At 50.1% G+C, this 15,551-nt stretch overlaps 1 protein-coding gene across 4 annotated transcripts in view; it reads right to left on the reverse strand.

The window, feature by feature from the left end:
• Positions 1–15,551, reverse strand: part of IQCA1 (IQ motif containing with AAA domain 1) — a 149,764-nt gene that overhangs the window by 78,473 nt on the left and 55,740 nt on the right. For all 4 annotated transcript variants that reach the window (XM_066345176.1, XM_066345178.1, XM_066345175.1 and 1 more), the window contains exon 7: positions 5,272–5,356. In XM_066345176.1, the coding sequence (XP_066201273.1) occupies positions 5,272–5,356 (85 nt within the window). The remainder of the gene's footprint in view (positions 1–5,271; positions 5,357–15,551) is intronic.

The following is a 15,551-nucleotide window of genomic DNA, read 5'->3' on the forward strand; positions in this document are numbered from 1 at the left end:
AGAGGGACAAATAGGGACAGACAGACAGCAAGGGAGAAAGTTGAGAAGCATCAACTTTTTGCGGCACCTTAGTTGTTTCATTGATTGCCTTCTCATATGTGTCTTGATTGGGGGGGGGCTACAGCAAAGCAAGTGACCCCTTGCTTGAGCCAGTGACCATGGGCTCCAAGCCAGCAACTTTTAGGCTCAAGCCCGCAATCACGGGGTCATATCTATGATCCCACACTGAAGCCAGTGACCCTGTGCTCAAGCTGGTGACCTCGGGGTTTAGAACCTGGGTGCTCTGCTTCTCAGGCTGATGCTCTATCCACTGCGCCACCACCTGGTCAGGCTGCAGTGTGGTTTTAATTCGCATTTCTCTTCTCTGTGTGAGGCTGATCATCTCTTCACATGTGGGATATCTTCTCTTATGTTTCAAATCCATTTAAATCTTCTTTTCTGAGAGCTGCCCGTTCAAACTCTGTAGCTGTTTTTTTTTTTTTTAATTGGGTTATTGATCTTTTTCTTACAGAGCTGTAAGAACTCTTTATATATTAGAAAAATGACCTCTTACTTGTGATACTTATTACAAATAATTCTCCCAGTGTGCCATCTGTCACTTGACTTTACTGGGGGTTGGCTTTGTCATGCAGGTTAACATATTTTTTATGGGTTGGGTCTATCATTTTTTCTTCCGTGACTCCAGGGACGCACAACAGCAGTGGGCAGTCTTTCCCACCAGGAGGTTAGGACATATTTCTTCTTTGGCTTCTCCAAGTCCTTTTGTCCTTTTGTTCTGTTTGATATTTAAACCTTTGATTCATTTGAAACCATTCTGGTATAAAGAGACAGAAAAATTCTCTTCTTTTTCTCATGACAAGCTGGTTATTCTAATACTATGAATTAAATAGTCTTTTTGTTTTTCTTACACAGGAAAAGCGAGTACCACATTTATTATGTACTGCGTTTCCATGGGTGTTTAGGAATATTGCTTCATTTTTCATTCTTTTACACTAATGTGTCTTTCTAGTCATTTTCTTGTACCAATGGACCCCAGTAACATGTTTTAATACTTGGAAGAGCTGATTACTCCTCATTGCACTTTGTTCTCAGAATATTCTGTGATTCTTGATTATTTATTTTCTACTCAAAGTTTAGAATAAAGTTTACGGGATCCTACTGCATTTACTGATGATGTTTGGAAGAGCTGAAGTAGTTATGATGTCGAGTATTCCTACCTAAAGACACAATGTGTCTATTCATATTTTTATTTGCATCCCTGAGAATGTTTTAAACTTTTCTTCACACAGACACACATTTATTACTAAGTTTATTCCTGGGTATTTTGTCTTTGTGTTGTTGCTGTTGTAAACGGACCCATTTATTATTATTATTTTCTTTTATCTAGCGGCTCTCTGTGCCCACAGAAGCTATTGCTTTCTGTACATTAATTGAATAACTCCCCCATCTGAATTCTCATGTTTTAAAGTAGTGTTACAGTGTCTTCTCTTTGCTTTTATAAGTTTAGGATGCATTCACAAAATGATCATTCTGCCTCCTCCATTCCAATCTCTACATCGCTACGTTCTTTCTTAGGTCTAACAGTGTTTAATAGATGAGATGGGACAGCGGTGACAATGGCCAACCTGGTATTTTTCCTGAGCTCGGTGAAAATGTTTCCAGTGAATTTCATTAAAGCATTTTGAACAATTTCATTATTGGCTTTTGAACTCAGATGGAAATTCTTTGTCATGCTAAAGAAGTATCCACATGTTCCAAATGTTGTGTTTTATTTTTATCCTAACAAAAATGGACTGTCAGCGTCTATAGTGACGAGGTGATGGTTTTCACGTCTGGGTCTCTTCACACCACTTGATGTATTCATAGACATCCTGCGCTCAAAACGTTCTTGCATTTGGGAGTATCCGGTGCCTGACTGCGGTGTTCTGCTTGTGGACTGTGCCGCTGGCTTTCCGTGTGCTGACATTTCAGTTGAAATTTCTGCATGAATACTCTATGACGGATCTGCAGTTCCATTTGCATTTGATCTTTCTGGGGGCTTAGTGTCAATATGATTATGCTTATTTCATAAAAAAGTATTTGTACTATTTTTATTTTTACAAATATAACCTTGACTATTTATGTACATCATTATAATGATTAGGTTTGGCTCATGTCTTTTTTTTTTAAAGACATTATTTATTCATTTTATTTAGAGAGGGGAGAGCATGAGAAGGAGAGAAGGGGGAAGGGGGAAGGGGGAAGGGGAGAGGAGCAGGAAGCATCAACTCTCGTATGTGCCTTGACAGGGCAAGCCCAGGGTTTTGAACCGGTGACCTCGGCGTTCCGGGTCGACGTTTTATCCATTGTGCCACCACAGGTCAGGAGTTGGTCCACATCTTCATCCTACTCCAAGTACCATCGGTGACAACTGCTGAAACTTTCTGAAAGCTTTGACTGTGCCCAGCTCTGTTTCCAGCACACAGCCTCTCCTCTAATTGGGACATCAGAGCCCGGAAGTAGGCATGGGTGGGTCCCCATGGGGTGGGTCTCCATGGGGTGGGTCCTCATGGGGTGGGTCTCCATGGGGTGGGTCCTCATGGGGTGGGTCCCCATGGGGTGGGCCTCCATGGGGTGGGCCTCCATGGGGTGGGTCTCCATGGGGTGGGTCTCCCATGGGGTGGGTCTCCATGGGGTGGGTCTCCATGTGCCCATGAGGAAACAGAGGCACGAAGGGGCCTGGTTTGCCTCTGGCTGCAGACTTGGCGGGTGGGGGTGAGGGGCGAGGGGCTGGTGGCTCCTCCTAGGCCAGCCTGACTCGTCAATCATCTGTCCCTGGCCCCTTTGTATTATTTTAATCATTAACCAGACCTCCTCAGTTCCCTTTTGTTTTTCAGATTGACTGGATGTTTCTCACGCACAATTGAGACATTCCACCGGCATTCTTAATCCTGTCATTGTAACCTTTCTAAACGAACACGAACACGAGAAGTGTTTGGCTGCTTGCCATGGACTTGCAAGATACAGCTTGTGCCTCCCCAATGGAGCTGGAGGGACAAAGACCGAAACATAAGAGGTGAAATAAGACCTAGTCCAGATGACAGTCACTCGGGCAGGGCTTGGTGGACATTAAGGACCCACAGAGCTCAGAGGAGACAGACAGGCGTCCTCTGGGGGGTCTAGAAGCTGAGGGCTTTGATAGGGATGTCGGGGAAGAGCACTTCCTGTTGACAAGAGGACACCTGTGTGCTGGACCCTGAGGGCTCACGCGGGGTGCCCAGGGGGACAGCCGAGATGACTGGAACCCTCTCCAGTGTGGATTTAATCCTGCACGGTGCTTCCTGTTGCTTAACTAGCTCCCTGCCAAAGAACAGCGGCCTGCTTTCTGCTTTCTCAACGCTTGAGCGCTGCAGACACGAACAGCTTGTTCACTGTCCATGCCGGCAGGGGTCAGCGAGCGCAGTGCAGGGACCGAATCGGGCCCGACGTCCGCGTTTACAAGTTAAGTTTTACTGGAACACAGCCAAGCCCGTGCCTTCACACACTGGCCGTTTCTGCCTCCACACGATCGTGGCGACGTTGAGCAGTTGTGGCCGAAGGTGCACGTTCCACGGACTCAAATATTTACCGTTCGGCCCTTTGTGAAAAGACGTTTGTTGATCCCAATCCATGGCAACTTGTCTTATGACTTCCTGAGTATACATTCCTCAAATAGCGTTTATGGGTAGAAAGGTATACAGATGAAAAATTTTGATATTTGCCCTCAAAGAAATGTTACAGTAATTTATTTATCTAGCAGCAACGTCTAAGAGTGGTCCCCCCACCACCACATGCTTAGAAATTCCAGTTATTTTCATGACTTCACAGTTTTACCCATCTTTTATGTGAAGAGAGATAAAGTAACATCATTTTATACTTTAATTTCTTTGTCTTGTAAAATTTCTTCTCTTAAATTTCTGTCTGTACTCTTTCTCCTCTTTCCCACTGAGGTGTGTGGGTTCTTTGTTACTTCCTCAGAAGTCCTTATAAATAAAAGATACCCTTGTCACCTATGTTGTCAGTCTCTTCTCTCCCCAATGCCAGGAGGTTTTAATTACTTTATTTTTTACTATAATTTTATTTACATCAAGTGGGGCCAGTTACCCATGTTTATAGCCCTTTTTCAAAAACCTTTTGCCTATTTTCATATATTTATTCTTCCATATAAACTGGAGAATAATTTTGTCAATAAAATTGCTTTGGTTTGACTGGAAATACATTGACCGTACAGAATAATGGGAAGAATGGAAAAATAATGTGTATCTGAACTAATCTGAGTCTTCCCAGGCAAATCACCCATCAGTCGCCTTGTTCGTGTCTTCTTTCAAATTCTTCAGGTATAATTTTGTCAGTATAATTCTGTACAACTCTGTCTAATATTCCAATACAAATTTTGTTACATTTATTGTGTTTTTTAAGGAAGATAATCACATCGTCTAGAAACAATGATACAAGGATTGCTTTTTTTTTTTTTTTTAATGTATAACTCCTTTTCTTTCTCTTAACTGATTGCATTAGACCATTAGAACTTACAGGGAAACATGAACTAATAGTCCTGGTAGCCGCGGCTGTTTTTCTGGAGTGTCCCGTTGGAGGGCACGTCCCTAAAGCCTCACTATAGGGGGACGAGCCAGTCCTCTCTGGGTGGCTAACATATGTACCCTGAGGTGAAGAGAGGTTTTCCTATTTCTAGTTTTAGTCGGACATTTCTGAAACTGGCTTTGCATGTCAATGCCGTCGACAGCCAGGGGGCGCCCGCGGATATGACCCATGGCATTCTGGCGTGGCTGGAAGAAGACCGACGTGGCACAGAGCAGGGTCTTGCTCGGTGAGCGGAACGAAGCGGAGGGGGGTGGGGGGCAGGCACCCTGGCCGGGGGGGGGGGCGAGCAGGACGTGGACCGGGGCGCTAGAGGCGCAGCAGCCAGGGAGGAGAGGGGCACAGCAAGGGGGTGGGGGGTCCATGTGACATGGGACAGGAGATGAAACCCAGGTGAGCAGGCTCATGAACACAGAGGGCTCCAGAAATCAAGCTGCTCAGAATTCATTCACTCAGGAGAAGAGCGGAAGTTCACTCGGAAATCAACTTGAAAGCTCGCACATCGATAGACATCAGAAGTATATATTTTTCATGTCAACATTTGTAAAAAAAACATAACCGAGACCTAGTTAACGACGAACCTATCAACTGCAAACATGAAGGACGTGAGACCGTGACGTGTCTTACTTCTTACCTCCCCGAGCGCACTCCTACCTGCTGCAGGGTCTTGTTGGAGAAGATGATGGCGGAGCCTCCTTCGTCCGCCTCAGGGTACTCGGGAAAGTTGCCAGTCAGGTTCCTGAGGAGGAACAAGTGACAAATTAAATAGAAATGCTCACTGCCTGACCGGGCGGTGGTGCAGCGGATAGAGAGACAAACTGGGATGCGGAGGACCCAGGTTCGAGACCCCGAGGTTGCCGCCGGCTTGAGCGTGGGCTCATCCGGCTTTAGCTAGGGCTCGCCAGCTTGAGAAGGGGATCACAGACATGACCCCATGGTCGCTGGCTTGAAGCCCAAGGTCGCTGGCTTGAGCAAGGGGGGTCACTCACTCTGCTGCAGCCCCTCGGTCAAGGCACATATGAGAAAGCAATCAATGAACAACCAAGGAGCTGCAACGAAGAAGTGATACTTCTCATCCTTCTCCCTTCCTGCCTGTCTGTCCCTATCTCTCTCTCTCTCTGTCTCTGCAACACACACACACACACACACACACACTAGAAATGATCACAGTCCTCTCCATTATCTCTCTCCTCGGGCGGCTCTGCTTATGTCCATTTAAGTGAGTGGCGGTTATTCGAGTGGGGGCCCCCCACTTGCTTTGGGCCAGACACGAGGTCTCTCAGGGGGAGAGGCTGGCCACCTGTAGGAGCCGACGTTCCCCCCCCACACACAGGCATTGGTGGCACTCACTCTCTTTAAAACAGATTGTACGCTTTGTCCTGTCCCCCCCCCCCTTTAAATTATCGAGGTCCTCTGTGCTCGAGTTAAGAACAAGAATAGAAGCACAAATCACTTCTTCCTGTTAAAGCTGAGGATAAACACAGGAGCTTGAGGCTAAGCAGAAGGAAGGAGGTGTTGGAGCCACAACTGGAGCAATAGTGCGTGAAATACACCCGCCTCCTCGGGTGTCAGCGAAGCTTAAGGGCCTGCGTTTTATGGGTTCCAAGTAGTAATTTATGTTTGCTGGAGCCGTAAATAATTTCTACAGTTTAAAAAGCGGGCTTTGTAATTTCATGTTGAGGAATTCCAGGAGGACAGAAGCGGTCGGTGTTTCTGAAAGGGGCTGGCTGTGCCCAGTGCTCTGGTCAGCCCACATACCGGGAGAGAACGTGGCCACGTCAGTTCCCTTCCTGCAGGGACGCACAGACCTGAGGGTCTGAGGAGACAGCCGTGGCTGAAATGGCCCCGCCCGAGCGGTTCTCAAGCTTTCGGCCTTAGGAACCCTCGACAACTCTTAAAACAATTTTTCGGCATCCCAGAAAGCTTTCTGAAAATGTTCTCTTTATTGCTATTTACTGAATTAGATACTCACACGGAGACATTTCTAAACTATGCATTTGTTTTCATCCGTTTAAAAATGACAATAGTAATACACCCTTTCTACAGGAACATATATCTCATTTTTAATGAATAACCCTATCTTCTCCCCAATCAAAAAAGAAATCAGTGAGAAGAACGTTCGTGTTTTGCATCCTTGAAGTCAGTCAGCTGGACAGTTGTCTCCGCCTCTCGGTCGAACCTGGTGCCGGGTGCCGCCTGGGTCGAAGCTTAGGAAGGAAATCTGGCCTCGCCCGGACGCGTCATCGGAAAAGGGGGGACAATTCTAGCAGACGTCTGGATAACAGAGGGCGTTCCGCTTTGATGCTACGCCACAGCCCGGCGGGTGGCGGCTTCCCGAAGGCTGGCTGGGAGGTGGGGTCTGGAGCCACGTCAGTGACCTCCTCCTCCGTCCCACGCAGGCCCTCGGACGGTCCCGCACGCTGTCCAGGTCTCCTGCCCGTGCAGAACTGCGTGACACCGGGCACTGGTCGCCTGGCTCCCTGAAGGGTGGGGACCCTCCCAACGTCGCCACAACTCCTCACATCAGGATCACGTTCGTGAGCGACTCCCCTGACCTTCCCGCCAGAAGGCTACGTGACGGGAAGCTCTCCCGCTCCCCGAGGTGCTGCCGGGCTCCCAACTTGGTCCTGGTCGCCGGGAAGCTCGGATTTCACCACCGGCCACCAAGACCCTTGGCGGTTTTCCTCCAGGGTCATTTGGTTCATTTTTGAGAAAAACGTCTCCCCCAAAACCAGCTCTGAATAACCAGAGTTTGTCAATTGTTATTATTTTTTACAAATAAAAGTGGCAATCTGTAAAAAGTGGCCAGTTCAGCTTGAAACTAGACATCCTTCCAGGATCTCTTTCTCACGACGGCGGCCACACTCGGGGGCGTGGAGCAGAGGCGTTTCTCGCTGCTCCTGATTCTGTCTCTCAGGATGTTAAGAGGCTCTGTCTTCGCCTTGGCCGCTTGGCTCAGTGGTGGAGCGTCAGCCTGGCGTGTGGGAGTCCTGGGTTCGATTTCCGGCCAGGGCACACAGGAAAAGCGCCCATCTGCTTCTCCACCCCTCCCCCTCTCCTTCCTCTCTGTCTCTCTCTTCCCTTCCTGCAGCCGAGGCTCCATTGAAACAAAGTTGGCCCGGGTGCTGAGGATGGCTCTGTGGCCTCTGCCTCAGGCGCTAGAATGGCCCTGGTTGCAACAGAGCGACGCCCCAGATGGGCAGAGCATCACCCCCTGGTGGGCGTGCCGGGTGGATCCCGGTCGGGCGCATGTGGGAGTCTGTCTGACTGCCTCCCCGTTTCCAGCTTCAGAAAAATACAAAAAAAAAAAAAAAAAAAAGCAGCTCTGTCTTCAAGGGTCAAGTCTTAATAAATTCATTATCTCTTACTGCGTCCTTAACGATATTACTAAATGAACCCTTTTCGACGGCAGGCGTACGGTGCTGAGGACCGAGCCGACCTGGAGCGGGGGGTCCGCCTTGCTCTCTGCTGCTCCCCCCAGCACTGCGTTTTGGTGCAAATGTCGGGACACCTGGCAAATCATGTCTCAGTAGTCACAGGGGGAGAGATGATCCCTAGAGGGTCTTGGAGACCCCGAGGTCACGGACACATTTTGAGAACCTCTGCTCTAGGCACATCTCCCTGAGCCACTGCTCAGATGGCCCCGTGATGGACAGCCCCCTCCCCAGGCAGCCCCTCCATGTCCAGAACCCCCTGCTGCCAATGGCCGCCTGACTCCTGGATTCCTGTGTCACCTTCCAGGGACAAACAGAATTTGACTCTCTTTCTCTTCTACACGACTGTTCTTCAAACATTTGAGACGCTTATGTCATCGTCTGGATGGAACAGCTCATCTCTCCTGCCTCTTTCCTACTGGGCTCACTTCGTGGGAATGTGACTCAGGTCCCCCGAGTCACTCTGAAGGGAAACGGACACAGTGTAGCGCGCACGTGTGTGTGTGTGGGGTCTGTGGACAAATGCACCAACAGAGAGATGACGGGCGGTCACACACTGTGTGTGACATTCTGTCTATGGAGCCACTGCCATCGCAGCTACTTTGGTGACCCCCACACTTATCCACCCATCTCCCATTTTTTCATTCATCCATCTATCCACGCATTTTTTCACAGAATCAAGCAACCAACATCTGTTTAGTCCCAACTCGATTCTGGGTGCAGCGAGGGAGGGGAGAGAGTGGTCCGAGCACTGAAGGATGTTGACCTCGCCCCCGGGCAGCTCACACTGCACAACACTGACCCACGCACCCATGTGGCCGCAGACGCTGCTTGTCTGCGAGGGTCACACCTCAGACCCTGTTCATTGCCCGGCCATGTGTCGCCCTGATCTGCGCATCACGTGGCCCCGCCAGGTCTCGGATGAGAACTGAGTCACAGGGACTGATGTGAGAGCACGTTCTCTTCTTCACACCCGGTCACTCGTCCCCTCGGTGACCCTCCGCACAAGCCACACCACTGTATAATTCCATCTCCGCATTTTAAAGCAGGCATGGTTTGGAGGACTCCTCGCAAACTTAGCAACGTATATAAACTAAAAACTAAGATGATTTACACATCTCATGGTTTACGGTAGAATTCTTAGGTCACACATAACTTATCACAGTAAGATTTAGTAACGTGCATTTCTCATAGTATTTTTTTGCAAAAATAATACTAAAAATAATTTTACTAAGGGAAGATATTTAGTTGTTCTTAGTCACAATAATTTAAACAATTAGTTATGGAACACTGAATTCGTCTTACCCTATCAGCATGCAAAAAAGGTTGTAGGGCACACATTTAAAAGATTAAATTTAAAAATTTGCATCCAGAAAATGACGGTGTAACCTGATAGCTCTTTATCTGGTGTGTGGGCACACAAAAACACAGACACACACACACGCACTTTCTCGTGCCCATGCCACTCCACTCGGTCCCCCTGTGACAAGGTCACTCCCTGCTCCACGATACTCCGAGGGTGCAGGACACTCGGGCTTTGCACTGCATGGCCTCTGTCCCTGTGACTTGGTCAGTTAGGACACGCTAAGAGAAAACAGTTCTTGAATTCTACATGATACGCTGCTCAGAAAACTTAGGGGATATTTTATCGCTTCATATTCATTTTGAAATATCCCCTAATGTCTGTGAGCAGTGTATTTCCTCGGCTGCTGGCTGTCACCCCACATTTTCAGCGTGTGCTACTGCAGAGAGGTGGACCCCGCCCACCCACCCTCCTCTGCGGTCAGGGTGCTCAGGGCGAAGGCACGATGCATGCGTCCCTGCTCATCGCAAGGAAGCTGCGAGGTGACGAGTGTTTTAGGGCTCTGGACTCAGCACAGCGAGGAGGTGTGAGATCTCCGGGGGCGAGAGGCGCTCAGACTCGGAGAGGAATGAACAGAAATATTATTCTGGCTCCCACGGTGCTTCTGACACATATGGCTGGGGGCTGACAGCTTCGCTGCAGGTGACCGCCCGTCCGGGGACTTTCAGGAGAGACAGAAGACTTCAAATGATGTGTCAGGAAAGATGAAAAGTGGAAACAAAATGTGTGGTTTCGGCTGGACTCCCATCCCTCCGTCCCTCCCCTCTCCCCCCCAAGGCACGTAATTCCTGTCTGCCTCACCAAAGCCCTGGGGTCACTGAGGGCCAGAGGCTGTCCTTTCTCTTCTGCATGGACACCGACAGGGTGACCCCTCGCCACCTGCGGGGACTGGACACCCGTGGTGCCCGTCTAGGCTCTCCGCCCGGAAGACCCACATCTGTGCTCAGAACTGGCACACTGTGAACACTGACATTCTTTAAGCAGCAGAAATGACAAGGAGGAGGCCTCTCTGGAAGGACCCCCACCCCCCACCCCACCTCCCCACACCCTGGGGCTCTCCCGTGGGTATGACCCGGGTGGAGGCAAGAGGAAGCTGCCATCCTGACGGGGACAGCGGGCTGTCCTGGACCGGCCTGGCTCCCTGGTTGTCACTGGGAGAAGGCACCGCGCCCCCATCGGCCTGGCTCCCTGGTTGTCACTGGGAGAAGGCACCGCGCCCCCATGACTCAGGCCAGCCTGGCTTTGCACATGGTGGCTCCCTGCCTCCTTGCCTCACTCCTCAGGGTCTTTCTCCCTGAGACGGCTGCTGCCCCTTGAGTGAGTCCGGAGGAGCTCAGGTCTCCCTCCATGAGCTCATCCTCCTCCTCCTCTGACTACATTGTATCTGTTCCCTCTCCCTCCCCACCCAGAGCCTTTCCCATTCACCGTCTCCACGGAAACAGTTCTCACAGGCTGGTCCCGGCTGAACTCTGCCCTCAGATTTGAAGCCTCCACCTCCAGGACCTCAGAATGCGACCTTATTTGGAGATGGGGTCATTGCCAAGGTCACAGGTTCAGCACGGGTGCTGCTGGAGCAGGGTGAGGACTGCTCAGGTGGCCTCTCCCCCCTTGGCTTCCAGACTTGGCCGTCCCTGGCTGTCCCTTGCCTCCCCTGCCATCCGGTCCCCCCAGGCTCCGCCTTCTCTGTCTTGGAGACAAGTTCACACCACGACGTGACCTGTGAGCAGTACTGAGCTCCTGGGCTTCCCTTCTTCCCCAACCGACCTGCTCACTGGGGTCCCTCTCGTTCTCCTCTCCCCAGGGGCCACCCGCTGGGCCGTCTCCACTGGAGCCTCCTTTTCTCCCCACCTGTAAGTGCCGGGGGGTCCAGAGCTCGGTCCCTGGCTTGTTCTCTCCCCTGTTCGCCCCCTCATGATCTCCGGCTTCAAGGTCTTAAATACGACCAGCTTGCTTCACCTCCCCGATATGGTGTCGCCTGCGCCGGCCTCTCCCCTCAACTGCAGACTCAGACACTCAGCTGCCTGCCCAGCGTGTCCTTCCAGAAGGGCAGGAAGGGTCTCAGACTTCAATATCCCGACTCCGGCCCTGTTCTCACCTCCGCGCCCAAACCTCCTCCTTGTCTTGCACTGTCTCCGTTTCAGAAAATGGGGAGCCCCCGACTTCTCTGTTTCATACCTGTGCCCAGCCCTGAGCGGCCTGGTCGCTCCCACTTTCCGAATACATCTAGAATCTGACCACCTCTCACGGCCTCCCCTGGCCCGGCCACCACAGGCTCGTGGCTGCGTGTCCGCGATGAACGGGTCCCTGTGCTGTCCCCCTTCCGCCCCGCCCCTCCACACACCAGCCAGGGCGCCCCTTTTAGATTGTGCCAGTCCTCTGCTCGAGGTTCAACGATTCTATCCTTCCAAAGGAGACCAGCGCCCAGGTGGCCGCTAACCCCGCCCCCGCCCACGTGCAGTTCATAACAGCACCCCCCTTTCACTCCGGGACGTGTCCGGGTCTGCACTGCCCGGCTCCTCCGCCCCCCGCGGCCTCCTAGCACTGTCCCCTGAGCCTGGGCTCTCCCCCACGGCCTCCTGTGTGCACGTGTCCTTCCAGCCGCTCCTCACGCAGCGGGACACCCCGCTATCCCTCCTCAGGGGCGCACCCTCAGAGATAAAAACACTCCAGCGAGTTCCCTTCACGTGCTTCGAGGCCTGGCTCCACGCCATCATATCAGAGCGCTCTTCCCGCCGGGACTACCTGGTAAAAAGTAAGTTTTCCAACCGAATCAACTAGGTTCCCTCTCGCCCCGCACGCGGCCCAGGGTCTGGCCGAGGCGCGCGATCGTGGGATGCGGAGGAGGGGATGGGCCGTGACTTCCGCTTCTCTCTGCGGCCTGGAAAGTTCCTCCATCCGCGCAAGGCTCTTTCCCACTCACCAGGCCACACACAGTGTGAACTACGGTGCCTTTGTGCCTATAAATACCCCCCCCCATTTTCCCAAAAATAAAACATCCCCCGAAAATAAGATCTAGGGTATTTTTTTTTTTCAAACTTAGAAATATAAGGCCTCCCCTAAAAAGAAGACCTAGTGTGTTTTTAGGAGCAAAAATTAATATAAGACACTTTATTATTTTGGGGGAAACAGGGTAGATTGTTGTACATGGAAATAGAGTCACAAGAAATTCTTGATGGAATTCAGACTTTGGCCGGTTATGCCGATGTTTGTGATGACATGACTACACTATATTAATAAATGTTGATTTTTATGTTCAACAATACATGTGAATTCTTGTTCATGGAAAAATTAGACATTCCCTGAAAAGACCTAGCGCGTCTTTAGGAGCGAAAGTTAATATAAGACACTGTCTTATTTTAGGGGAAACATGGTATTTAAATCACAGCTTTTCCTCCACTATACTCTCAATCTTAATTCCAAAGCCTTTTGGTGATTTTTGATCCATCACTGTGCTGATTCACAAAGTTAACAGGCTGCCTGTGCCAGCTAGTGTGTCATTCCCTGTCCCCCCAGCACACAGCCCTGCGACAGGCTCCCGGACAGACGGGCGTGGGGCCAGTGACCCGGACAGGTGGTGCAGAGAATGGGCACTGCAGGAGCTACCCTGAGCAGGGGCGTGAAGCCTCTCTGATGTCACCCAGATCTACAGAACAGGACAGAACAGGACTGACCAGGGGCGTGAAAACCACCCGAGGACACAAAGCTGGAGGGACGGGTGGGGAAAGCAGCGAGGCGGCCGGCTCATCCCATGCTCTGAGCGCTTGGTCCGCACGTGGTCACCCACACGCCGACGCTGGCACGCCTGGTGGGGGTGGGGCGGGGCTTTACAGCAAGAATCCAAATTTTTGCAACATTATTGAATTTGTATTAAATTAAGTATAATTCCCAAAAGATAGACTTCGAGTTATTCATTAAATCCACTCCTCCCAAAAAAAGTATTGAGAAAAAAAAAAAAATTGAATAGAAACACTGATTATGGATGATATCATCCAGAAAACTTTAGACACTGCTTGATATTTTGTAAAAACAACTGGCCCTCCTCTACCATGAAGTCCAGATTCCTTCTGGAATATTTACAAAAGACAGAAGCCAAGGAGCCCCCAGGTCCCCTCCCTGCCAGACAAGTCATCTCCCAGCTGACGGCGCGGGCCAGGTGTCCAGGTGTCCAGGTGTCCAGGCTGGTGGCTCCAGGAGTCTGACACTTCTCCCGGCTTCTCCTGGGCAACCCCACTTCCTTTTCTGTCTTCTCGTTTTAGAGTTTGAGTATTACGTGAACCTCATAATTTTTTTCACAGTAGAATTAGTCCAGTGTCCTTGTTTTCTGTAGTTGGAGCATTCCGACCTCTCCCTAGGGCAGGGGTCCCCAAACTTTTTACACAGGGGGCCAGTTCACTGTCCCTCAGACCGTTGGAGGGCCGGACTATAAAAAAAAAAACTATGAACAAATCCCTATGCACACTGCACATATCTTATTTTAAAGTAAAAAACAAAACGGGAACAAATACAATATTTAAAATAAAGAAAAGTAAATTTAAACCAACAAACTGACCAGTATTTCAATGGGAACTATGCTCCTCTCACTGACCACCAATGAAAGAGGTGCCCCTTCCGGAAGTGCTGCGAGGGCCGGATAAATGGCCTCAGGGGGCCGCATGTGGCCCGCGGGCCGTAGTTTAGGGACCCCTGCCCTAGGGGAGTAGTAGCCTCCACTGCTTCCTACTGCTCCTTGGCTGTAACAATGAAGCAACCTAGCGACTGCGGCTACCCTTGCACCCTCCCTATCACCTCTGCGCTTAATGCATCGCACGCCCGGCGCGCCCGTCTCCCTTTGCCGGCTCCGGGGCTCTCCGCTTAGTCTCCCTGATCCCTGTTTGCGCCCGCGTATCAGCGTCACGCGTGGACTTTATTTCTCTTTATAATATACTTGAAAATACGGGTGCCATTTGTCCTCCCTTAGTGTTCTTACTTGAATCCCGGCGACTTTAATAATTATGTTTTCAAGTTCAATAACTAATCCTGCTGCGGCTTTAATTGAAATTGCGTTCTCTCCATAAATTACCTCGAGCGGAGGGATCATCTCGGCGCTCTGCCAGGAAACGCGGCCGGTCCGCCTGCTGTGTATTCGAGCGTGGCCTTCCATTTACCCCTTCTCACATTTATTTATCGACCTCGGACGTTTTCATATATTTCTCTTTCGTGTTAATTTTTATCATCGATTTTAAAAAATAGGTATTGCCACTCTCTTTAAAATATTTCTTCCTCTCATTAGCTTCCGTGTCATTATACGAGCAGTAATTTATATTACGAGGGCACTGCTTGTTACGAGGGGCACAGGCCATTCACAGAGCTCTTATCTTTCACGGGAAGGATCATTGTGTTTCCGCGCTATGTGCATAGCTCCCTTTGGTTTTTTAAAAATTCTCAACGTTTCATTCATTTATCAACTCATTTAAAATACACGTGTTACTAAGCGTCTACGGTGCGGCACAGTGCTGTGGTTCCTGGGACAGGCGGTAACCAGGGCACCGGCACTGTTTATCGTACCAAGAATCAACCCTCGTCTTTCTGGGGTTTTTTGTTTGTTTGTTTTCAGAGACAGAGAGAGAGTCAGAGAGAGGGATAGATAGAACAGACAGACAGGAACGGAGAGAGATGAGGAGCATCAATCACTAGTTTTTCACTGTGACACCTTAGCTGTTCATTGACTGCTCTCTCATATATGCCTTGACCGTGGGGCTACAGCAGACCGAGTATCGAGCCAGCGACCTGGGGTCCAAGCTGGTGAGCTTTTGCTCAAGCCAGATGAGCCCGTGCTTAAGCTGGCGACCTCAGGGTCTCGAACCTGGGTCCTCGGCACCCCAGTCGGACGCTCCATCCACTGCGCCACCGCCTGGTCAGGCGTCTTTCTGCTTTTGAGTTTTTAAAATCAGAAGTGGGTTTCTGATTTTTATTGAATGATTTTTCTGCACCAACCCCAAGTGATCATAATGTTTTTATTGATGTATAAAAATCTCCAATTTTCCTACCATTTAACTATTTACGTTTCGGGGGACAAACACCCGTGGCCTAATTTTGTAGCACTGGGAAGTCCCACAGCACCGTCTAAAATCTCAGTTGAACTGGGGGGTCTGCACAGG

Source organism: Saccopteryx leptura, chromosome 7 (genome assembly GCF_036850995.1).
Source record: "Saccopteryx leptura isolate mSacLep1 chromosome 7, mSacLep1_pri_phased_curated, whole genome shotgun sequence".
In the NCBI taxonomy this organism is placed as follows: domain Eukaryota; kingdom Metazoa; phylum Chordata; class Mammalia; order Chiroptera; family Emballonuridae; genus Saccopteryx; species Saccopteryx leptura.